Source organism: Pelophylax lessonae (assembly GCF_965119305.1).
Source record: "Pelophylax lessonae genome assembly, chromosome: 1".
Lineage (NCBI taxonomy): Eukaryota > Metazoa > Chordata > Amphibia > Anura > Ranidae > Pelophylax > Pelophylax lessonae.
This window is the reverse complement of record NC_138768.1, coordinates 8,632,869-8,659,625: the sequence shown is the minus strand read 5'-3', so window position 1 is coordinate 8,659,625 and position 26,757 is coordinate 8,632,869. Positions and strand designations below refer to the sequence as shown.

General features: G+C 45.1%; 1 protein-coding gene across 1 annotated transcript; it reads right to left on the bottom strand.

Annotated features, from left to right (window-relative positions):
* Positions 1–910: 910 nt before the first annotated feature.
* Positions 911–26,084, bottom strand: LOC309552217 (vomeronasal type-2 receptor 26-like; the record flags this gene model as incomplete). The annotated part of the gene is made up of 3 exons (XM_082253058.1): positions 911–1,818; positions 7,032–7,155; positions 25,965–26,084. 3 exons carry the CDS (start codon positions 26,082–26,084, stop codon positions 911–913), a joined length of 1,152 nt encoding a protein of 383 aa, XP_082109184.1.
* Positions 26,085–26,757: the final 673 nt, after the last annotated feature.

Here is a 26,757-nt window from a genome sequence, read left to right as displayed (position 1 = left end):
TAAGACCTTTTTTTTGCCTGATTCATAGTCCCTGGGGCATGACCCAGAACCCTAGGGTTCTAGGGGCATTTATTGGGTTTTAGGGCTTCAAAATTGTGTTTTTTGATTCCAGAAGTTTGATTTCAATGGGGTTCTGGAATCCGAACCGAACTTTCGGGAAATTCGGGTGTTTTAGTTGAACCAAACTTTTCAAAAGTCCATCCCTACTGCTGACTAACAAAGTCAATATTTTCATACTGTGAGATCACAGAGGAGGGCACGTGGCACCTCCTATCACAAAGTTTAGTTTTAATAGTCTATTTACAGGTGGTATTTAAAATGTCTGTTCAAAACTTTATGCTATGTACATTTTCACATTTTTTTTTTCTTATTACAGACAACAACGTGAACAATGTAACAATAATATAGGATTCTTATTGCAAGTAGTCCAAATATAATTAGCATTTTAAATAAACCAAAACTTTATTATTAAATACATATTAAATAAATACAAATACATTATTAAATACATTTTATCAATTACAGGCATACCCCGCTTTTAAGTACACAATGGGACCAGAGCATGTATGTAAAACAAAAATGTGAAGCAATAACTTTTTTCATTTCCTAGGCAAGCTGGCTGGCCACAAATAGGATATGTGGCAGTCCTGTGTCCCCTCACATTGCTCCCCAAGTTTGGTATCCCTGTCACTTATGGTTTGGGAGTAGTGCCATGTCAAGCTGACCAAGATTTCCCATAGACGCCAATGTTAAAAACTGGGAGTAATGCCATGCCAAGCTGACCAGGCTGTGTCCGTACGCGCGAGTGTACGTAAAGTGAGTGTACTTAAAACGGGGTATGCCTGTACATTTCTCGTAGGTGCTTTCCTGTTACAGTGCAAGACTTTGGTCAAGGTATTACAAATTTTTCCTAATTTATTTTCTGTATTATGATTTTTTTCCTGGTGTTCAACTCTGGTTTCAGAAAGATAATATAACATTTTGGGAAAAATATACAACATAGTACTCCAGCACTGGAGGCCAATATGGCGAATATCTCCACAGCCACCATGTATTTCCCTCTGGTGCTCAGATAGGCCGGGATCATGGCAATCCAGACACTGCAGAACACCAGCATGCTGAAGGTGATGTACTTGGCTTCATTAAAACTGTCCGGTAATGTCCTCACCATGAAAGCCAGAACAAAACTCACAGCTGCCAGAAACCCCATATAACCCAACATAGAGTAGAACCCAATAACTGACCCTTCATTACACTGAATGAGGATCTTCCCAGGATAGGAGTCCATGTCATACTCTTGGTAGGGAGGAGACACCGACAGCCAAATAATACAGATCAGAACTTGGACCGTGGAACAACTCAGGACCAAAAAATTGGATGCTTTGACTGTGACCCATTTTCTCAAGGAACTGCCGGGTTTGGTGGCTTTAAAGGCAACATAGACAATGGTGGTCTTGGCCAGAACAGAAGAGACAGCGATGGAGAAGAAGATACCAAATGACATTTGTCTCAGCATGCAGGTTATATCCGCAGGACGTCCGAGGAACAAGAAGACACAGAGGAAGCTCAGAAAGATGGAGGTCAGGAGGATGAAGCTCACAGTCCGGTTATTGGCTTTCACAATTGGGGTGTCCCGGTGGTAAATAAAGACGCCTAATACAAATAATGTTACGACTGCAAATATTGTGGAGGCTGATGACAAAAATGAGGCCATCACATCAATTTCAAAGGACAAAAATTCGTATGGCTTGGAAACACATTTCACTTTCCTCTCATTGGGCCACTCTTCATCAGGACATCGGAAGCAGTTTCTACTATCTGTAGTGAAAAAGGGAAAATCGACAAACAATTAGTGCCTAATAAAAAACTGCAGAATCTTTACATGAAATATCATCCTAAATATTCTCAATTTTTTTTTTTTTGGGGGGGGGGGGAGGATACTTTGGTGAACTCCTCATTTAATTTCTCAGTTCTTCCCAAAAAATATGAAGTAGCAGCCATTAGTTTGTGCTCTATTTGTTCAGACGGCTCCCGGCTTCAAAGTGAAAGTGATGAGGCGGCTTTATAGCTGCCAATCCCCTTCACAGAGCTCCGGGGAGTGTGGGGGGGGGGAGTCTGTGTTGATGGAGGAATGAAGCAATTTTCTTTCCTGCAAACCGTGATTGCAGGAAAAGAAAATTGCTTAACCCCTTCCTGCCATTGGTACGCAGATATGCAGCCTCACTGAAGTGGGCGTTTATCCGTGGGGGCCACTTATCTGGGTACCTGTCTTTGTACTGGGAGCATGCTGCACAGCATATTCCCAGCACAAACACCAGGCTCTCACTGGGAGCCCCAGGTCTCGTACCAATGACTGGGACCCGGGACTCCCGGTTCTGGGTCACCTGATCGCTGTGATAGCCTCTGATTGGCTATTGCAGTGATCAATCACTGTGCAGCCCACCCATGGGTTTAATTTCTCTTCTGGATAAGAAGAAATGGCTGCACATGGCTGGAGTTCCAAATGCCTTTTATTAACATCAGGGCCGGCCTTTGGGGTGTGCGAGCCGTGCGGCCGCACAGGGCGCCATGGGCAACAAGGGCGCCGTGCGGCCATCACAGCTCGCAGATCAGGTGATTCAGGCCGCACAGCGGGAGGTGAAGGTGAGTAGCAACCGCGACATGGACAGGGTTAACACAGGCCGCGGCCGCCGCTTACCTCCCGCTGTGCGGCTGTGCCTCGGTCACCCGTACATGCAGTGAGGCGAGCTGTGTGTATTACACACAGCTCAGCCTCCGCTCCGATGCTGCCACGCTGACGATCTCTTCTCCCTCCCTGCACTGACGCCAGAGGAGAGATCGTCAGCTCCTCCTCACCCCGCCCCTTCTCCTCCTCCCGCCCCGCCCACACTCCCGGGGATGTGTGGACGGGAAGTTTAAAGAAAAAAAAAAACTGCAGAGATCGGAAGGTATCAAGGTAAGTGAGGACTCTCTCCTTTAAAAAAATGTAAGGGGGGGCTTTTTGTGGGGAGCTCTGTGTGAGGGGGGGGGGGTCTGTGATGTAAGGAGGGGCTCTCTGATGTGGGGGGCTCCATGGGGGGGTCTGATGTAAGGGGGGTCTGTGATGTAAGGGGGGGCTCTCTGATGTGGGGGGCTCTATGGAGGGGGTCTGATGTAAGGGGACTTTGTGTGGGGGGTCTGTGATGTAAGGGGGCTCTGTGTGGGGCTCTGATGTGTGGGGGTCTGTGATGTGGGGGGCTCTGTGTTGGGGGGGGGGCTCTGATGTAAGGGGGCTTTGTGTGGGGGGTCTGTGATGTGGGGGGCTCCACGGGGGGGTATGATGTGGGGGATCTGTGATGTAAGGGGGGCTCTCTGATGTGGGGGGCTCTGTGTGGGGGGGCTCTCTGATGTAAGGGGGCTTTGTGTGGGGGGTCTGTGATGTGAGGGGGGCTTTGTGTGTGGGGTCTCTGATGTGAGGGGGGCTTTTTGTGTGTAGGGGTCTCTGATGTAAGGGGGCTCTGTGTGTGGGGTCTCTGATGTGAGGGGGGCTTTGTGTGGGGGTCTCTGATGTGAGGGGGGCTTTGTGTGGGGGGTCTCTGATGTGTGGGGGGTCTCTGATGTAAGGGGGCTTTGTGTGTGGGGTCTATGATGGAAGGGGGCTCTGAGTGTGGGGTCTCTGATGTGAGGGGGGCTTTGTGTGGGGGGTCTCTGATGTGTGGGGGGTCTCTGATGTAAGGGGGCTTTGTGTGTGGGGTCTATGATGGAAGGGGGCTCTGAGTGTGGGGTCTCTGATGTGAGGGGGGCTTTGTGTGGGGGGGTCTCTGATGTGAGGGGGGCTTTGTGTGTGGGGTTTCTGATGTGAGGGGGGCTTTGTGTGGAGGGGTCTCTGAAGTGAGGGGGGGCTCTGTGTGGGGGGGGGGGCTCTCTGATGTAGGGGCCTCTAAATTAAGGGGGGCTTTGTGTGGGGGTTCTCTGATGTAAAGGGGGCTCTGTGTGGGGGTCTCTGATGTAAAGGGGGCTCTGTGTATGGGGTCTCTGATGTAAGGGGGGCTAAGTTATTAGTGATCATAAAAAATGTGCAAGAAAATGCGGGGGGGGGGGGGGGCGCCACAGGATTAGCTCGCACAGGGCGCCTGAACACCTAAGGCCGGCCCTGATTAACATACCCAAGGTGGCACCACAATACACCAAAACCAGTCCAGGTAGACACGTTTCACACGTGTGACAAAAAAAAACACGCATTAATATATATGTAAACTTAATGTGTGAAAACTCTGTGAACCACACTTAATAAATGAAACAATGTGGAGAGACGTGATGGAAAAACAAATAGAATAAAGGTAATCACCAATGATGGACCTGGTGAGCCACACCTCTAAGCCCATTTATACTTGTGCATAAACAGGGCTTTTTTTCTCAGAAAATATGTGCAGGAACTCAACCACGACCCCCTAAAACCTCCTCCCCCCATCACACACCCACAAACCCCCATCAAATAGTGGGTGTGGTAAAATTTTACTAACAGTGGATAGGTCTTAAAGGGGTGTTAAATATCAGAAGTGCATTACGTATAGAATGCAGAGTTGGGGGGGGGTGTGTTACACACAGAGTGCAGAGTTCAGGGGTGCACTACATACATAGTGCAGAGTTCGGGGGTGCACTGCACACAGAGTGCAAAGTTCAAGGGTGCACTACACACAGAGTGCAGAGTTCAGGGGTGCACTGCACACAGAGTGCAAAGTTGAAGGGTGCACTACACACAGAGTGCAGAGTTCAGGGGTGCACTACACACAGAGTGCAAAATTCAAGGGTGCACTACACACATAGAGCAGAGTTCAGGGGTGCACTACACACAGAGTGCCGAGTTCAGGAGTGCACTACACACAGAGTTCAGGGGTGCACTACACACAGAGTGCAGAGTTCGGGAGTGCACTACACACAGAGTGCAGAGTTCGGGAGTGCACTGCACACAGAGTGCAGAGTTCGGGAGTGCACTACACACAGAGTGCAGAGCTCAGGAGTGCACTACACACAGAGTGCAAAGTTTAATGGTGCACTACACACAGAGTGCAGAGTTCAGGGGTGCACTACACACAGAGTGCAGAGTTCAGGGGTGCACTACACACAGAGTGCAGAGTTCAGGAGTGCACTACACACAGAGTGCAGAGTTCAGGGGTGCACTACACACAGAGTGAAGTGTTCAGGGGTGCACTACACACAGAGTGCAGAGTTCAGCCTTTTTTCACAGCTGCTTACCTCTGCATCCCCTATTAACATCTCATTTTAACCCCTCTTCAGCTCTAACCTCTGCATTCAACCCCCACCACCGCTGCCCCCATCTTCTCCCTTCCTCCGTACAAGCTCCACCATCTTCCAAATGTCTTACTGCTGTTGCTGTATTAGGCTGAAGCACCTAGCCACCCCTAGTACCTCCCCGCACACTGTAGGTGGCTCTGCCTTTCTCACTTGGAGGGAGATCATCCAGTAGGAATGTCAGAATCCCTTGTCCCTATCTTGCTCTCAGTGGGAGCTTCTCAGGAGATCAGATCTGTAGGAGCCGCTGGGAGACAAGCTGTCACTGGTAAACAGAGAAGCTGGACTTCTGTGTTTACTAGTGAGTAGTGAGCCGAGAGCAGAAGGCCTGAGCCAGAGGTGGTTCCACCAAGTCCCAGCTGAAAAAAGCCCTGTGCATAAATATTCATCAACTCTGAAATCAATAGAAATGTCCTCAGTGCAAAAGTAAATAACTGGTGGTCTCAAACGTGTATCTCCCAACACCGTATGGAAACAATAGTGACTGGCATTGCAGTGGTCCAATATGGTGACACCTCTGTGCATGCTATTCCCTTACCTCCCAGCTGTAAGGTAACAGCATAAATAGCACTCCTTGGGCAAGATGTTGGTAATGGAACTGATGTCTGTAGGGGAATCTCCTAATATGGCCTCCAATGGTAATGCTCTACAGTTGGTGGTGTCAGATCAAGTCAGCGGAGGTCCACTAGATGGTCCATGTATGTGGTGGTATCACTGTGATCATCAGGAATAGGAGAATTTATTTTTGCTTGTTTTTTGGTGGTAAATTGTGGTAATAGCAAGAATTATACAGCTGCATTTATAAAAAAATATACATATATTTTTTTACTATTTTGGGCCAGATTTCCTTTAATAATAAAAAAGTATTCAGGAAATATCCATTATCATCTACCACCAAAAGAAGTTCTCATTAATATTAAAAAAACAAGGTATAATCAACCTGGATACACAAAGTAGTTGCAATGATATCTACAGATTTACTAACACATGTCAAAGTTGCAAAATTGTGTTCAGACATTAATATTTGTTTTACCCTCAGCCACTAAGGGGTAGGCCTTTGGACCAGTGGCGGCCCGTCCATTGGGGGCGCAGGGGCACCTCCCCCCATCCATGTATCCGGGCCCCTAATCTACATGCAGGGTGCCAGATGCATGGATTCCAATATGGGATTTTTATTTGTTTTTGAAGCACGCAATTAGAGCCAGAGGCTCTAATAGGCTTTAGAAAAAGGGTGGGCTTGGGGCGCAGAGCATTGCGCCCCGAGCCCACCCAGTTGTATGGCAATAGCGAATAGATATTCGCTATTGTCACACTGATTCTCCTCCCAGCCAATCAGGAAGAGGGTTGTAAGACTCCTTTCCCGATTGGCCAAAAGGAGATGCGATATTACTGGCCAGGAAGAGGGAGGAGGCACATGGCTGGAGGAGATGCACAGCGGCTCAGCCATCCAGCACTCCCCAGCTTGGACAGGAGGAAGGAGGAGGTAAGGACGCAGGCCATTTGGGGGGGGGGGATATGGTGTGCTGTTTTGCCTGCCTGCCGGCCATCCTTCCGTCCATCAGGAGAAGGGGAAGGGGGTGGTGGTGAGTTGGTTTGCCCCCCCCGAATTACCGAGCACCCGCCGCCACTGCCTTGGACTGAACCTTTAGGGACAGGTCAGTATGCTGTGCTCATCATATTCCTTTCTTTGAGTTTCATCACAGTTGTGTTTTCTGCAATTATCTTTTGGCCACTCCTACCTGTTACATTGGACACCTCCCCCTCGGAACACGGGACACAGTCATAGCAGCAGATATGGATTATTTCCTTTGAAACTTTTCTATACCCAGGAGGACATCTGTCATTGCAGTGGGATTCCGGCATCTTGTGCATAAAACGAAATATACATGAGCATTCATATCCATTATATTGTCAAAAGTATTGGGACACCTGCCTTTACACTTTCTTAAATAGAACACAAATACACATAATGTTATCATAAAGTGGGGGGCACTGATGTAAGGGGACTTTAATTAAATAGGGGTCTCTAGTCTGTAAGGAGGGGTGCTGATTAGTGCCGGGCACTACAGGGGGGCTCATTCACACCATAGTCTCCACTGGTGCTGATATAAGGTGACTTCAGTCCCTTTTTGTCTCCGCCCCCCTACCCACCTCTGAGCACTGTCCCTTGATCCTACCCACCTCCCAGTACCGCCCCTTTTAGAGAATACAGAAGCAAGTATCATTTTGTGGTGATAAGTAATTTGTATGGAATTTGTTTATAGCAACAAGAAAAGCAGTAAAGTAGATCCCCTGCAGCCAGCAGCAATAGACTTCTGCCCCCCCCCCCCCCCGCAACAATATTTTCTCCAGAGTCCCCCCCCCCCGCCAAGCAAAAATATTTCCCCCAGCAATAATGGACCCCAATAACAATAGACCCCAGCAGCAACAACAGATTTCCCTATCCTGGACCCTATACTGGATGATGGAGTTTAATATGGATAGTAATAGGGGACCCCACACAAAAAAATGGAGTAGGGTTTCCCTTTAAAATACACACCAGACCCTTATCCTCGGTGAGGGTCTGGCATGAATATCAAGGGGCACCCCACACAAAAGGAAGTATAGGCATGTGCCCCACCTCCTGAAACTTACCACGCAATATGCCTTTAACATGGGAGGATACTTTGTCAGGGGGCACACCCCTGGCAAAGCACCGTGTCCCCATTTTAAAGAGGGCAGGGATTTTTTTTTCCCCACAACCCTGGCTCAATTATTGTTTGGGTGTGCAGGTGAGGGGCTTATCGGAATCAGGAAGCCGCTTTAAAAATGGAGTAGCCTCCAGATACTGTCCATCTCTACTTAGGGGGTACCTAGTAATATTTCTATTAATTCACAAAAAAAAAAAAAAGTAAACGGTATATAAAAACACACTGTTTGAGAAAACCTATTTAAAAAAATGAGATATCCAAAAATAACAGGGTATACCCAGTGATGTCATTGACCAAATATGGCCATGACTATCACTGTATTTCTGTCTCTGTGCACTCATTGTACACAGAGAAAAATATGCAGCAAACATGTTTTGCATGGAAATCTGTTGTTTTATATTGTAGGCCTGTAATTCTTAGGAATAAAACAGTAAAAGTGAATAAAAATGATTAATAAATGATTAATAGAATAAATTAAATTAATAAATAATAAATTAAATCAATAAATTATTAATAACAAATTATTAATACAAATAAAAGGAATAAAACAGTAAAAGTGCAGACAGGGCACTGGACAAAGCACTAGGGACAAAAGGGTGGGGAAATGATTTGATACACCAATGTAATCCTAACAGATTACAATGTATCATGCCATGTTCTGTTTATTTTTTTTGAACTTCCCGCCTGGTTCTGCCTCACTGTGTCGCGGCGTTTGCAGGTCAGGGAACTTGGAAGACGAATGCCGGCATTGGCTGGAGGACACAGCAGGAGGACATCAGGGGATCGTAGGGTAACCTCGAGTGTGACTGTATTTTTGGTACTGAAAATTAACCCCGAGCCACACTCAAGGAGGTTAAAAAAAAATATAAAAAATATTAAATTTGCCAGCCTATAATTAAAAATTAAGCAAAATACAAGCTTTATATGTACTTTAAAAACATTTGGGTGGGCAAGTTAGTCATAAAAAAGTGAATATTGTAATAATGTCTTTAAATAAAGGAGACAGATAATAAAATATAATGTTCTTTGCTTACTGTCCCTCTTTTCCATGTGATGTCTTCTGGGTTAATATTCAGAAATCCATTAAGCTTCATATTGTCCCTAAAGATGCCTAATGATTTAATATTAACGTTACTCAATAATCCATCACTTTTATCACTTTTATGATATACCCAGTTTCCTAAAATCAGCTCGGCGGGTACTTCTCCTCTCTCATTAATGGAGATTTCTTCTCCAGTCGGTTCCACATAATGAACATTCCTGACATAGTTGTGCAACTTTCCATAAATGAAACAAAAAAAAGAAAGAAAGAAAAAAAAAAAAGGTTAGCATTATTTTTTTTTAAAGTTGAATTCCAGGCAGATAAATAAAAAACACAAATGCAGCCAAATATTCATGAGGGATCAGCTCAAGATTGAGATCAAACACATGTTGGGGCATTCGTCTGATTCATGGACTTTTTGCTTGTTCATCTGGAGAAGAACGTCATGTATAGTTGCAGTATTTCTATCGTTACTATACAGTATATGACACTTTCTTGTCAATGGTGAAGAAAGCAGTGGGCAACCTGGACCCATTTATCTCCAGCATGGTTTGTTCGGAAATTGCTTATCAAATATGACCACATTGCCATATCTTGACAACAAAATTGACCAAATATGTCATAACCATGAATCAGGATCCCTTGTCCCGGGGATCGGGAAATTTCATTCATGGTGAGTGGATCAGACAGATGTTAAAGCTGACGGTTTTTTTTTTTCTTCTTTCAGTGGTTAGCGGGTGTGGTTCTTTGAAAATCACTGGAAGCCCACGTAGGGGCTATGACTAAACACGTACCGATTGTCGGCCGTAAATATTCGGCCGCTGACCGATCGGCCGATTGTAGGCTTGTTAGTATGATGCTTCCGACAGCCGACAGCGCTTTTTCGGCCGAACAGAATCTGTTGTGCAGACTTTAAAATATTTGTTGGCCGTCACCAGAACGGCTGATTGTTCGTCAGTCAGTACAGATTTCGGCTGACAGACAGCAGATTAGCAAGACTGGGCATGCTCAGAAAAGAAAAAAGACAAGGAAAGTTAACCATCACATGACATCACTTCTGCAGTCGGCTGTTGTTGGCCGACAAAATTTGTGTGCAGTCTTTTGCAGTTTTCAACAGACACGACAGCCCTGGACAAAAGACGGACAATCGTTTGGCCGACGATCGCTACGTGTGTACGGGGCTTTACTTTTAACTCAAAGTGAAGTGAAGACAGAAAAAAAACAAATCAAGCTCATCAAAGCTTCTTTGGTGTGGCTCATGGTAAAAATCCAAAGATAATAGCAAGATAAAATGACATTGCTAAGCAGGGCTGCTGCTAGAAATCATGGGGCCCCGTACAGCCTATCTGGCAGGGCCCCCCCCCCCCTTCCTGAATACATTAAAGCAATATTTTCACTTAAAATACACTAAAATCATTATTAGAGGACACAAATATAACTGAGAACCTGCATGAAATAGACCTTTTTTTTAATTGTTTTTTAGAATTTTTAAACTATTTTAATTTTTTTTCCAATCTTTAAAAATTATTGATTACAATGTTTAACGCAGTTTTACTGCGGCAGGCTGGCTCAGCTGCGCAAACCGATGTAGTACTACGTCGGTCGAGCGTGTGGTGCTAGGGGGCAACACACTAGGCAATGGGGATTTCGATGCACGGGGCCGGCGGCCACGATTGACACCGGGCACCCACGATCATTCCCCGCTGAGAGAGAAGGACGGGCAGCTGCTGTAAAACACAGCAGACCATTATTCTCTCTGAAATGATCACAGAGCGCCTGTCCTTCTATATAGGATCACAGGTCTTTATGGTCATTTTAAAAGCCCATCCCCCCACAGTTAGAATCACTCCCCTAGGCTTACATTTAACTTCTTGATCACCCACTAGGTTAACCCCTTCCCTGCCAGTGTCATTATTACAGTAATTGTGCATATTTTTAGCACTGGTTACTGTAGTAATGTCACTGGTCCCCCCAAAAGTGTTAAAAATGTCAGTTAGGGGTCCGATCTGCTCGCCGCAATGTCGCAGTCCCGCTAAAAATCGCTGATCGCCGCCATTACTAGTAAAAAAAAAAAAATTATTAAATAAAAATGGCATAAATCTTTACCCTAGTTTGTAGACGCGATAACTTTTGCGCAAACCAATCAAAATTATTTTGCGATTTATTTTACCAAAAATATGTAGCAGAATACAAATTGGCCTAAAATGATGAAAAAAAAATGATTTTTAATTTTTTTTGGAGGGGGGAATGTTATATAGCAGAGTGTAAAAAAAAATATATATATATATATATATATATATATATATATATATATATATATATATATATATATATATATATATTTATTTATTTTTTCAGAATTGTCAATCTTTTTTTGTAGCAAAAAAGAAAAATCGCAGAGGTGATCAAATACCACCAAAAGAAATCTCTATTTGTGGGGAAAAAAGGACATCGATGTTATTTAGGTACAGTGTCGCACGACCGCGCAAATGTTAAGGGGGCAAATCCTTCCGGTCCAGAACTGGTTAAAAGTCTGGGGGTGTCAGACTGGCAGGGGGGCACATGGGGGGATCAGAAACAGACAGGATTAGCAGAATTAGGAGAGGGCTGGGGGAAGCAATTACAGGAAAAATGCCCTGTGTCTCTCCCTGCAGCAGCTGAAAGCCGGCCGGAGGGAGAGAAACTGTCTTTCAGCTGCTGCGGAGAGCCGCACAGGGCATCCTTCTGTAATTGCCCCTCAGCCCAATGACACCAATTTCCCCTGCTGTTCAGGCCCCCCTATGTGCCCGGGCCCCCTACAGGAGGACTGGTGGTCCTCCCCTATCAGCAGCCCTATTGCTCAGTACAGGTGAGTATATCCCAACAGGGAAAATGACCAAAGAGATAAGGGAAACAGGGGGCCCTCATTGAACCTTATACAGCATCAGACATGTAGGCCATGGAAGGGTCCTCTAAACATTTTGACCAGACTCAGCATGAAGTGCTCTAGACTTTCCTGCTAGAGGGCTGCACTGACTTTGGACTTGATTAAACACAGTGGACCAACACCAGCAGATGACATGGCTCCCCAAATCATCACTGACTGTAGAAAATGTTGCAGTTTATTTGGAAATCAAGGTCCCAGAGTCTGGAGGAGGAGTGGAGAGGCACAGAATCCAAGTTGCAGGAGGTCCAGTGTGAAGTTTCCACAGTCAGTGATGATTTGGGGAGCCGTGTCATCTGCTGGTGTCGGCCCACTGTGTTTTATCAAGTCCAAAATCAGCTCCGCCCTCTAGCAGGAAATTCTAGAGCACTTCATGCTTCCCTCTGCTGACCAGATTTTTTTTTTTTTTTTCCATAAGAAATTTTATTAAAGTTTAAATAGAAAACATACATAATATGTACGGTAAACAAAGACAGGTACATGGAACGTGTACAGAAAAAGAGAGGTTGTCTTGGTAATACAAAGTTGACATAACAATGCAAAAACAACGGGTACATTATATATCAGTGTGATCGTAGTGGGTCAAGAGTATTCGGATATACAACTAGGCCTGGTGGCATTATAACCTGTATGACAGGGTCCCTTGACGCAGGGGTCCCGTCTCTGCTGACCAGATTTATGGAGATGCTGACTTAATTTTCCAGCAGGACTTGGCACCGCCCACACTGCCAAATCTACCAATACCTGGTCACATGATCATGGGATCACTGTTCTTGATTGGCCAGCAAACTCTCCTGACCTAAACCCCATAGAGAATCTGTTGAAGAGGAAGATGAGAGACACCAGACCCAACAATGCAGAGGAACTGAAAGCCGCTATCAAAGCAACCTGGGCTTCCATAACACCTCCGCAGTGCCACAGGCTGATCACCTCCATGCCACACCGCATTGATGCAGCGGTTCATGTAAAATGAGCCCTGACCAAGTATTGAGTGCATCCTATACTGTACATGGACAGACTTCTCATAAAGCCAACATTTCTGTATTAAAAACCCTTTTTTTTTTATTGGTCTTCTGTAATATTCTAATTTTCTGAGATACTGAATTATGGGGTGTCACTCGCTGGAAGCCATAATCATCAAAATTAGAAGAAAGAAATGCTTGAAATGTAACACTCTGTGTGCAACCCATCTATATAAAATATAGGAGTTTACCTTTTTGAAATAAATTAATTACATAAATAAATTTTTTGATGATATTCTAATTTTATGAGATGCACCTGTACTATGGCAAATTTTGGACAGGATCTAGTTAACCCACAAGCATGTCTTTGACGTATGGAAGGAAACAAAGTACACAGAGGAAACCCACACAGGCAAAGGGAGAACATGCAAACTCCATGCAGGCAGCGCTGTGGTTGGGATTCAAACCAATAACCCCAGTGCTAATGTTCAGTTTGCTGAAATTTACACGGGGAAACATTGGGCACCTTCAGCTGCCATGATGCTTTGCTAGGAATCTGATGCTTTCCCAAATGAAACTATAAGTTGCTGTGTTGATGCTCATTGCCTAGGCATGTTTCACTATATACAGTATCTCACAAAAGTGAGTACACCCCTATATTTTTTAAATATTTTATTATATCTTTTCATGTGACAACACTGAAGAAATGACACTTTGCTACAATGTAAAGTAGTGAGTGTACAGCTTGTATAACAGTGTAAATTTACTGTCCCCTCAAAATAACTCAACTCACAGCCATTAATGTCTAAACCGCTGGCAACAAAAGTGAGTACACCCCTAAGTGACAATGTCCAAATTGGGCCCAATTAGCCATTTTCCCTCCCCAGTGTCATGTGACTCAATAGTGTTACAAGGTCTCAGGTGTGAATGGGGAGCAGGTGTGTTAAATTTGGTGTTATCGCTCTCACTCTCTCATACTGGTCACTGGAAGTTCAATATGGCACCTCATGGCAAAGAACTCTCTGAGGATCTGAAAAAAGAATTGTTGCTCTACATAAAGATGGCCTAGGCTATAAGAAGATGGCCAAGACCCTGAAACTGAGCTGCAGCACGGTGGCCAAGACCATACAGCAGTTTAATAGGACAGGTTCCACTCAGAACAGGCCTTCGCCATGGCCGACCAAAGAAGTTGAGTGCACGTGCTCAGCGTCATATCCAGAGGTTGTCTTTGGGAAATAAATGCATGAGTGCTGCCAGCATTGTTGCAGAAGTTGAAGGGGTGGGGGGGTCAGCCTGTCAGTGCTCAGACCATACCCCGCACACTGCATCAAATTGGTCTGCAGGGCTGTCAACCCAGAAGGAAGCCTCTTCTAAAGATGATGGACAAGAAAGCCTGCAAACAGTTTGCTGAAGACAAGCAGACTAAGGACATGGATTACTGGAACCATCTCCTGTGGTCTGATGAGACCAAGATAAACTTATTTGGGTCAGATGGTGTCAAGTGTGTGTGGTGACAACCAGGTGAGGAGCACAAAGACAAGTGTGTCTTCCTACAGTCAAGCATGGTGGTGGGAGTGTCATGGTCTGGGGATGCATGAGTGCTGCCGGCACTGGGGAGCTACAGTTCATTGAGGGAACCATGAATGCCAACATGTACTGTGACATACTGAAGCAGAGCATGATCCCCTCCCTTCAGAGACTGGGCCGCAGGGCAGTATTCCAACATAACGACCCCAAACACCTCCAAGATGACCACTGCCTTGCTAAAGAAGCTGAGGGTAAAGGTGATGGACTGGCCAAGCATGTCTCCAGACCTAAACCCTATTGAGAATCTGTGCCGCATCCTCAAATGGAAGGTGGAGGAGTGCAAGGTCTCTAACATCCACCAGCTTTGTGATTTCATTATGGGGGATTTGAAAAGGACTCCAGGGCAGCCTGTGAAGCTCTGGTGAACTCCATTCCCAAGAGGGTTAAGGCAGTGCTGGAAAATAATGGTGGCCACACAAAATATTGACACTTTGGGCCCAATTTGGACATTTTAACTTAGGGGTGTACTCACTTTTGTTGCCAGCGGTTTAGACATTAATGGCTGTGTGTTGAGTTATTTTGAGGGGACAGCAAATTTACACTGTTATACAAGCTGTACACTCAAAGTGTCATTTCTTCAGTGTTGTCACATGAAAAGATAGAATAAAATATTTACACAAATGTGAGGGGTGTACTCACTTTTGTGAGATACTGTATATATATCTCACTTCCTCGGTGCGGCCATCCCTGACAGACCACTCTATGCTCCAGGGAATTTCCTAGGAGTCCGTTTTCTGGCGTATATATCTTGAGGCACCATCTGCTTATCCGTGGCTTGACTCGCCTTCTCTCCCCAACTCTCAGTGGGAAGAGTCACACTCCTGAGAGGAGGAAGGATCTTTCTTTTATATTATGTCATGGTATCCATTGGAACGATCGTATGGACATAGAGAAATATTTAGTGGTTGTAGGGGAAGACTCTAATTATAGCATCGACTACTCATATCTGTGTTTCTCCTGATGAAGCGAACTACTGATTTAGTGAAACGCGTTGAGATCAATACGGCACAGATTGATAATAACAGAGTATTAGAATGTCAGAAATTGTTGAACTTATATCTTGTATGTGCAAATATTAAATTTTTCATTCATGAATATCATTGACATTGTTAAAAAATTTTCATGCTCTATTTTTAAATGCATTTTTTCATGTAATAAATGTATGTGTTTTTAATACATGCTGTGTGTCTCTTTAAAGTCCCATGTGCCTCTTGTCTTTGTCTTTGTGCATATTTCACCATTGTCACCATTTTAAAAATATAATAGTAGAAGGAATGCATTGTATATAGCAAGTGGTTAAAAGAGGTGAGGTACGGGAGATCAACAGCAACAAGTCAGGAAAAATTAATAATAAAAAGTAAGGATAAAACAAATTAATTTAAAATGCAGACAATGCTGACATTGTGTTTTCTTCCATTAGGGAAAGATCATCCAACAGCTTTATGTTAACCCCCCCCCCTTTAAAAGCAGTGTATATCTGTATATCTTTTTTTTTTTCTTACTCCCAAACCACTCCAATAGGCAACAAAAAGGCAGAAGAGGTTTCTTGGTGTAAACTATTAGCCTCCTAAATTAAAATTTGAACAAGCGTATGTAGTAGTGCTGACTCTTTTTATTGGCCCAGAAATGTCACATGGGGTGAGTCACATTCAAGTGGCTGTTGTGGTAAAATATAAGAAAGGTGAGTATGTGCTGTAAAGAAGAGCAGGATTCAAACCTAAAATGCCATAAACAGGTTTGCCTTAGGGTAAATCTGTTGCCAAGTTATAAACAGTCAAGTTTTCCATATTCTAGATTAAGGTTTTATTAAGCCCCGTAGCCACAAGTACTGTAGATATTCTCAGCGAAAGCACTGAAGTTGTCTTAGTGGTTCTTTCAGCTGCACAGCTCCCTCTACCAGCAGTGATTCAGCAACTCAGCTCTATTAGCTTCCCTAGCTTGGCAGTGATGTAGCACCTTGTCTCACCTTGCTTTAGTCCAGGGCTCTCCAAACTGTGGCCCGGGGGCCGGATGTGGCCCTTGCCTGCCTTTGTCTGGCCCTTGGGGGCACTATTCCACCAACTGGCACCAATGATGGGGCACTATACCCCCTATTGAGATCATCAATGTGGAACTATTCTTCCCATTGATACCTACAGTGAAGCACTATTTCTCTCATTAAAGCGGAGTTCAGGCCACAAAATCGACATAATCGATTTTGTGGCCACCCGCTTCCTATTTGTCACCTGTAAAAGAAATGGATAGTTAGGATTTTTTTTTTTTTTTACTTACCTTGTAATTGCAGAAAAATATACTCACCTTTCTTCCACTTTCTCCCTCGGCGGCTGCGGCCCGCGCCGTCACTTCCGCTTTGCAATGATTCCTGGGAGCTGAACGTCATCGCTCCCAGGAATCAATGCGCCTGCACCGGCCCCGACGTCAGTTCCGGTTCAGGCACGTCATACCTTGCAAAACAGCTTCTGGGCATGCAGGGATGACGCTGCAGCCCCCGAAGTGACGGCGGGGCCGGTGCAGTGCATCGTGGGACGGAAGAGGACGCAGAAGAGGATCGTGCTGGCTTCAGCTGCCCACACCTGAGATGGCAGCGCTGGAGAAGAAATTTTCAAGGTAAGTATTTCTTCTAAAAGTTAAGTGCGAACCGGGACAGATCAGAGGCTATCCATTGTGGAATGTACTAACCCTGACTGTTCCGGGGGGTATTTTTAGTGAAAAAAAAATTTTGTGGCCGGAACTCCGCTTTAAAAACCAATGCATGGGCATTTTATACACCCACTGGCCACAAAATAACCCCTTCCAAAACCTGATAGACCGTAAACTGGCCCTTTGCTTAGAAAGTTTGAGGACCCCTGCTTTAGTCCCTCCAGTGATGTATAAACTCAGTCTCACTTTCAAGAAGCGAGTCATCAGCTGAGCTCCCCTTGCTTAATCCTGCTATAATTGAGTAACTCAGGAGCTCAGCTCACCCTGCTCCACCCTTCAAAGAATGACTCAACAATTCAGCTCCCTGCTGCTCTCCCTTCCCAGAAAAGAATTGACATCTTAGTTCTTTCTGCTATCCTTTTTCAAGCAGTGATTCATCAGCTCTGCTCCCCCTACTCCCCATTTCATAAGCGACCCATCAGCTCAGCTTCCCTCGTGCCCCTCACCCTGCAGTGAGCCATATCCTGCCTCCCAGATGTAATTTAGTAGATCATCTCACCATTCTTCATGCTCCAAGCAGTATCTCAGAAGCTCAGCTCACCCTTCTCCACCCTTCAAGCAATGGCTAAATAATCCACCTCCTGCCCCAGCAGTGATACATTGTAGGCAGGTTACTTACAAGTGTGGGTCTTGTTATGGTTAGTGAGTTTGTGTGCTCAAGCGGGGGAGGGGTTAACCAGCTCTAGACTTCTTTCCCGCGCTTTTTGGGCCTTGCTTGTCCACCCTCTGATACAAATATGGAGGGAAGGACAGGTTCTGGTTGCCCTCTGGAAGAGGGATTGCTGTGCCCAGAAAACTGCCGGAAGACACCAGAAGATTGGAACGCTGCCAGGCTTTGGAGGATTCCAGCAATGGTTGTTGTTAAGGTAGGCCTGTATTTAAGGTATGCCTGGCCAGCTTGGTTCAGCTAGATACGGTAATGTTGTATTGGAATGTACTTGTTGAACTTTGCACAAATCTTTGGTAAAGTTGTGTTAACTGTTTGAAGCCTGGTATGAAGTTAAAAGGGGTACACAAGGGTTTCTGGGATATAAAAGAACAGGGCCTGTAAAGCACATGTGGGATATGAAGTGAAGCCACTACAAAAGATCTGCTCAGCAAGACCAGCAGGAGGAGGAATGCAGTTGCTGTGTAACCAGTAACCAATGTAAGGTACATTGCAGCTAGTCAGAACGTGTGATACCGAGTGTAGGTGACTGGTCCTCCAGTAGCAAGGGAATCAATGTTCTGATTCCCTCCCTAGCAATTGGCTCCCCAGGAGTATCGGGGGCCGAACCCGCGGTATGGAGACCCCATGTACCTGGCCGCATGATCAGGGGCTGGCTAGCAACATTTGGTCCAGTGGGCAAGTACAAACCAGAGGCCCATGGTGCCTCTTCCCACTCTCCCTCTCCCTGGCCTCCTCCTGACCCCCATTCCAGGCTGAAGCTCTGCTCCAGGTACTCTCTACTCACTGGCTGAATCCAGGTAACTGACCTGGCCACCGGGGGGGGGGGTGGGTGGGTGGAGCTGGGACAGCTTGGTCGGGGCATGCCAGGGGAGGAGAAACTCCAGTGGGGCATTGAACCGGCCTCTGCTCAGACACAGTTTACACCATCCATGTTAGGGGGGAGGACTGTTAGGGGGAGGATGTTAACCCCTTCCCTGCCAGTGTCATTAGTACAGTGACAGTGCATATTTTTAGCACTGATCACTGTATTGGTGTCACTAGTCCCCAAAAAAGTGTCAGTTAGGGGTCCGATCTGTGCGCCGTAATATTGCAGTCCCGCTAAAAATCACTGATCGCCGCCATTACTAGTTAAAAAAAAAAAAAAAAAGAAATCCATAAATCTATCCCATAGTTTGTAGACGTGATAACTTTTGTGCAAACTATGACATAAAAATATTCCATAGTTGGAGACGTGATAAGCTTTGTGCAAACCAATCAATATACGCTTATTGGGATTTTTTTCTTTTTTTTTTTTTTACCAAAAATATGTAGCAGAATACATAATGGCCTAAATTGATGAATAAATTACATTTTTTACATTTTTTTTATTGGATGTGTTTTATAGCAGAAAGTAAAAAATATTTTTTTTTTTTTTCAAAATTGACAGTATTTTTTTGTTTATAGCAATAAAAAAAAACAACAAACAAAAACAGAGGTGATAAAATACCATCAAAAGAAAGCTCTGTTTGTGGCAAAAAAAGGACATCAATGTTATTTGGGTACAGTGTCGCACGACCGCGCAATTGTCAGTTACGGTAACGCAGTGCCGAATCGCAAAAAAATGGCCTGGTCATTACGGGGGTAAAACCTTCGGGGGCACCAGTGGTTTATAACCGTTTTAAGCAACTCAGCTTCTCCTTCTAGAAGTGAACAGCAACTCAGCTTCTCCTTCCAGAAATGAAACAGCAACTCAGCTTCTCCTCCCAGAAGTGAAACAGCAACTCAGCTTCTCCTTCCAGAAGTGAAACAGAATCTCAGCTTCTACTTCCAGAAGTGAAACAGAATCTCAGCTTCTACTTCCAGAAGTGAAACAGCAACTCAGCTTCTCCTTCCAGAAGTGAAACTGAATCTCAGCTTCTACTTCCAGAAGTGAAACAGCAGCCCAGCTTCTCCTTCCAGAAGTGAAACAGAATCTCAGCTTCTACTTCCAGAAGTGAAACAGCAACTCAGCTTCTCCTTCCAGAAGTGAAACAGCAGCTCAGCTTCTCCTTCTAGAAGTGAAACAGCAACTCAGCTTCTCCTTCTAGAAGTGAAACAGCAACTCAGCTTCTCCTTCCAGAAGTGAAACAGCAGCCCAGCTTCTCCTTCCAGAAGTGAAACAGAATCTCAGCTTCTACTTCCAGAAGTGAAACAGCAGCTCAGCTTCTCCTTCTAAAAGTGAAACAGCAGCTCAGCTTCTCCTTCTAGAAGTGAAACAGAATCTCAGCTTCTACTTCCAGAAGTGAAACTGAATCTCAGCTTCTACTTCCAGAAGTGAAACAGCAACTCAGCTTCTCCTTCTAGAAGTGAAACAGCAACTCAGCTTCTCCTTCTAGAAGTGAAACAGCAACTCAGCTTCTCCTTCTAGAAGTGAAACAGCAACTCAGCTTCTCCTTCTAGAAGTGAAACAGCAGCTCAGCTTCTCCTTCTAGAAGTGAAACAGCAACTCAGCTTCTCCTCCCAGAAGTGAAACAGCAGCTCAGCTTCTCCTTCTAGAAGTGAAACAGAATCTCAGCTTCTCCTTCCAGAAGTGAAACAGCAACTCAGCTTCTCCTTCCAGAAGTGAACAGCAGCCCAGCTTCTCCTTCCAGAAGTGAAACAGCAGCTCAGCTTCTCCTTCCAGAAATGAAACAGCAACTCAGCTTCTCCTTCCAGAAGTGAAACAGCAGCTCAGCTTCTCCTTCTAGAAGTGAAACAGCAGCTCAGCTTCTCCTTCCAGAAATGAAACAGCAGCTCAGCTTCTCCTTCTAGAAGTGAAACAGCAGCTCAGCTTCTCCTCCCAGAAGTGAAACAGCAGCTCAGCTTCTCCTTCTAGAAGTGAAACAGAATCTCAGCTTCTCCTTCCAGAAGTGAAACAGCAACTCAGCTTCTCCTTCCAGAAGTGAACAGCAGCCCAGCTTCTCCTTCCAGAAGTGAAACAGCAGCTCAGCTTCTCCTTCCAGAAATGAAACAGCAACTCAGCTTCTCCTTCCAGAAGTGAAACAGCAGCTCAGCTTCTCCTTCTAGAAGTGAAACAGCAGCTCAGCTTCTCCTTCCAGAAATGAAACAGCAGCTCAGCTTCTCCTTCTAGAAGTGAAACAGCAGATCAGCTTCTCCTTCTAGAAGGCTCAGCTCCCCCTTAATATGAATGTGAGCAGCTTTGGCTCATAGACTGATATGAATGGTGCAATGTACTTCATGGCTACATACAGGCGGTCCCCGGGTTACAAACATCCGACTTACAAACGACTCCTACTTCCAAACCGAGGGAGACAACAGGAAGTGAGGAGAAATCTCCCCCTAGGAAGGGAAATTCACTCCCAGCCCAGCACTGATTGGGTGCCCTTTACCCATGTGGGGGTACACACACCTGGTTTCTGCCTACATCCTTTGCCATGGGATGTCATCCGGTGGTGCCCGGCTCACCTGGCATCGTTTTTTTTTTTCAAATTTTTGGTAAGCATATTAAAATCGATGTAAAGAAGTTAATAATCTGTTATCTACATGGATATGTATTTAGTTTTTTCGCTGATTATGATTGTAAGTATTCTTCTCTCTTTAAATCTGTAGAAACAGTTTCTGAGTATTAATTATGGTCCCTGAAGAAGCTACCGGGTGAGCTTAGTGCTCAGCGAAACGCGTAGGACCTACCAATACTGTATCTACATTGTATGTTTGTGGCAGTCATGCCCAAATTATGGTTGTAAGACTGTTTTATATATTCTATCTTTTTTTCTGATGAATAAATAAAGATGTCTTTTTAGCGATTATGTTATTTATTGTATCAATGACAACTTCACAGCCTTTAAAATCCTACTTCTAAGAAGAAATTTGTGAGTTAGCTCCCCCTTTCGGGGTTGAGTTTTCTGACATTCTAGAGCCCTTCTGGTCTTTTTTCTTCTCTCTTTCTACAGTCCCTATCAGTGACGGCTGGTGCATTGGGGGCCCAAGTGCGCCGCCTCCCCCTATCCATGCGTCCGACCCCCTAATCTACATGCAGGGCACCGGATGCATGGATTCCAATGGGGTTTTTTTTTTTGAAGCACGTGATTAGAGCCAGAGGCTCTAATAGGCTTCAAAAAAGGGTGGGCTCGGGGCGCAGAGCACTGCGCCCTAAACCCACCCAGTTGTGTGACAATAGCGAATGAATATTCCCTATCATCAAACAGATCCTCCTCCCAGCCAATCAGGAAGCTGGTCCTGAGACCCATTTCCCGATTGGCCTGAAAGGAGAGTCCATGCTATTGACCAAGGAGGAGGAGGGAGGAGATGCAGGGGAAGCCGCCGCCGGCCGCTGCTGGGGGAAGCCACCGCCTGCTCTCCACTTCAGTCCAGGGTGAGTGAGCCAGCGATGGGGGGGGGGATGTTATGGTGTGCGAGCAAGCTGGTGTGGTCGGGGGAGGGGGGTGGAATGGTGTGCAAGTGAGCTGGTGTGGTCGGTGGGGGGATGGTATGGTGTGCGAGCGAGCTGATGTGGTCCGGGGGGGATGGTGTGGTCCGTCTGCCACCTCCCCTCCCCGACCCATGGAGCACCAGCCGCCACTGGTCCCTATCTTGTTTGTAACCTGGGGATGGTATGGTGTGCGAGTGAGCTGGTGAGGTTCGGGGGGTGGAATCGTGTGCGAGTGAGCTGGTGTGGTCGGGGGGGGATGGTGTGGTCTGTCTGCCACCCCCCCGGCCCATGGAGCACCAGCCACCACTGGTCCCTTTCCTTTTTTGTAACCCGGGGATGGTATGGTGTGCAAGCGACCTGGTGTGGTCTGGGGGGGGGGTGGTGTGGTCCATCTGCCAACCTCCCCGGCCCATGGAGCACCAGCCGCCACTGGTCCCTATCTTGCTTGTAACTCGGGGATGGTATGGTGTGCGAGCGAGCTGGTGTGGTTGGAGGGGGATGTATAGTATGGTGTGCGAGCGAGCTAGTGTGGCCGGGGGGGGGGGGGTGGGGGGTGGTATGGTGTGTGAGCGAGCTGCTGTGGTCTGAGGGGTGGGGGGATGGTTTGGTCCATCTGCCACCCCCCCCCCCAGCCCATGGAGCACCAGCCGCCACTGGTCCCTATCTTGTTTGTAACCCGGGGACCGCCTGTGCTGTACCTGGGCAAAACCAGTAATAGTAATACAACTTACTGTGTGTTGTAGTCCATAACTTCCAGATTGACCTTTTACCAAGTACATACTATGCAGAGCGTTAGCCAGAATATATACTGCTCTATATGCATAGACGGGCTTTGAGTCTTTTAATTCGTAGATAAATGGCCTAAATTGGTACAAATCTATGTGGTTCACTCCAGAAAAGTTAAAAATGGTTTGAAACAAAAAATTTTTCTTTGGGTTTGGAGTAAGAAAATAGAAGGACTGAAGCCAGAAATCTTCCCCTATCGGGTCAGCTGGAGATTTCGACAAAATAATTTCATTGACAAATGTCTCCATGGCACTAAATGTTTTTAGGGGCCACAGAAAAATGAAGCTGCAGTTGATTATTTCATAGTAATAGTCCTCCATGTGCTTCAAAAAACTCCATGGCTCGTAAAAAATGAAGGTCAAGTTGACCTTCTCTTCATTGTGCAGCTTAGCAAAAAAATCAACAAAATATTCTGAGAAGAGGCCACAAACGATTACAACTTCAGCCGTTGACCTCCGAATTCCCAGCATTTCCCGCTTATTCATGATATCATTTTCACCAAATCTGATGACGTACTCGATACAGATCCCATGCTGAGCCATCATCTTCCTCAGTTCTTCTACCTCCGTATCACCACTTCCATCACCCGGTGTCACCACCCCAACCCAGGTCCATCCAAAATGGAGCAAACATTTTATAATAGCCGTATAAAACATCCGATCATCTGGGGTCACCCGGTATAAAGTTGGAAACATTCTTCTGTCACTCAGCAGAGGGTCAGTGACTTGATAATTAAGCTGTACAAAGGAATGTTGGAAAATTCTTAGTGGGATGCTAGTAGTCAAATAATGTAAATACAAAATATTGTCAAAAGTATTGGGACGCCTGCCTTTACACGCACCTGAACTTTAACCACTTTACCACCGGAGGATTTTCCTGCTTTACGTCCAGGACACTTTTTGCAACTTGGCACTGCGCGACTTTAACTGACAATTGCGCGGTCATGCAACGCTTTACCCAAACAAAATTTCCGTCCTTTTTTTCCCCACAAACAGAGCTTTCTTTTGGTGGTATTTGATCACCTCTGCGCTTTTCATTTTTTGCAGTATTAATAAAAAAAGAGCAAAAATTTTGCAAAAAAATTGACATTTTCTACTTTGACAGTTAAAAAATATCCAATATATTCAATTTTTGTCATATATTTAGGCTAAAATGTATTTAGCTACATGTCTTTGACAAAAAAATTCTCAATGAGCGTATTTTTAACCGCTTTAAGACCGGAAGATTTTACCCCATTCCTGACCAGGCTACATTTCGCGATTCGGCACTGCGTTACTTTAACGGACAATTTATTTTATTGCACTGGGACTGTGTGTGTTATTACCACCGCACCACACTACAGGTCACCCAGGTTCAGGTACAGGGCCGGGCATCACTGGCGCAGGGCAGAGAAGCCTGAAAACCCATACAATCCAGTGGCTCCTGTGGAGGTGGAACAACAACAGAATTAGGGATTGAAGGTCGGCATCAGGCTGGTATTGCCATCTCTTTCCCAGTTGAGGAGATCTCCTCACAACCTGTGGGCTCATCAATGAAGGACATAGGCTGAAATCAGGCCAAAGCGAAATAAAAATAATTAAATAAATAAATAAAACAGAAGTTTGACATTATTATTTACTATTACCTAAATAAATAAGCATGAATCAATTAAATAAGGTATAATATAAAACTTGGAGATAAACAATATATTGTATTATGACTTTTTTTTTATTTTCTCGCATACAGTATCTCACAAAAGTGAGTACACCCCTCACTTTTTTTTTAATCTTTTCATGTGACAACACTGAAGAAATGACACTTTGATACAATGTAAAGTAGTGAGTGTACAGCTTGTATAACAGTGTAAATTTGCTGTCCCCTCAAAATAACTCAACACACAGCCATTAATGTCTAAACCGCTGGCAACAAAAGTGAGTACACCCCTAAGTGACAATGTCCAAATTGGGCCCAATTAGCCATTTTCCCTCCCCGCTGTCATGTTACTTGCTAGTGTTACAAGGTCTCAGGTGTGAATGGGGAGCAAGTGTGTTACATTTGGTGTTAGCCCTCAAACAGTTTGCTGAAGACAAGCAGACTAAGGACATGGATTACTGGAACCATGTCCTGTGCTCTGATGAGACCAAGATAAACTTATTTGGCTCAGATGGTGTCAGGCGTGTGTGGCGGCAACCAGGTGAGGAGTACAAAGACAAGTGTGTCTTCCTACAGCCAAGCATGGTGGTGGGAGTGTCATGGTCTGGAGCTGCATGAGTGCTGCCAGCACTGGGGAGCTACAGTTCATTGAGGGAACCATGAATGCCAACATGTACTGTGACATACTGAAGCAGAGCATGATCCCCTCCCTTCAGAGACTGGGGGGCAGGGCAGAATTCCAACATGATAACGACCCCAAACACACCTCCAAGATGACCACTGCCTTGCTAAAGAAGCTGAGGGTAAAGGTGATGGACTGGCCAAGCATGTCTCCAGACCTAAACCCTATTGAGCATCTGTGGGGCTTCCTCAAATGGAAGGTGGAGGAGCGCAAGGTCTCTAACATCCACCAGCTCTGTGATGTCATCATGGGGGAGGGGAAGAGGACTCCAGTGCCAACCTGTGAAGCTCTGGTGAACTCCATGCCCAAGAGGGTTAAGGCAGTGCTGGAAAATAATGGCGGCCACACAAAATATTGACACTTTGGGCCCAATTTGGACATTTTCACTTAGGGGTGTACTCACTTTTGTTGCCAGCGGTTTAGACATTAATGGCTGTGTGTTGAGTTATTTTGAGGGGACAGCAAATTTACACTGTTATACAAGCTGTACACTCACTACTTTACATTGTAGCAAAGTGTCATGCCAACAGATCACTGGCATTCTGTCTTATTAGAGAGACTGTGGCTATAATATAATATATTATATTTTATATATAACGATCACTTACCTGGGTGTACTGATACAGTTTTAGAAGGTGGGCCATGGCATGTGTTGCGTGGAAAGTTGAGTCACCAATAAAACCGGCCACTTCCCCGTGTCTTCTACAGGAATAATTAGGGGCCTCCATGTATTCTCCAGACAATATCTGCAGGACATATCCCAAGGTTTTCTTTGGATCTCCACAAGTATCAAATATATGATAACCCAGGGTAACGTTGGGCAGAAGATAGGGATCATTGTTAATCTCATTGACTGCAAAGATCAGCGCCAAGACGCTTCTGTACTCTTCAAGGTTAACGCTGCAGGATATCAGAACTATTCAAAGTAAATGAAAGGTTTTTCCTAGAACAAAGAATGTCTACAGCAAATGCACTATTGTATATGTAACAAGAAATAGATTAGGGCAAACGTACCATACATACATGGATCATTTAGTGCACATATAAATAATAATATACATTGAAATCAGTCCCATGTGACTCCCCGTGTCAAATCTTCCTCAAAATAACTGCGATAATATTAATAACACCAGTATGTGATTGGTGACTTATCGATCTTCACTCCTCATAACGAGACAAAAGTGACTCCACCATTGGGGTAAAGATCTGCTCACCTCCTTGAAAGACCTCATATATGAGTCAGACAACACTTTTAACACTCTCCTCCAAAGCAGGAATCGCTTATCAATCCACCTTCTCACAAACACAATACTCTTATTACCTCCCTTCTCCACAATGCTCAGTCATTATATAAACCACATGGTATAAAACAGAAAGGGAAGAACCATAGTGCTCTCTATT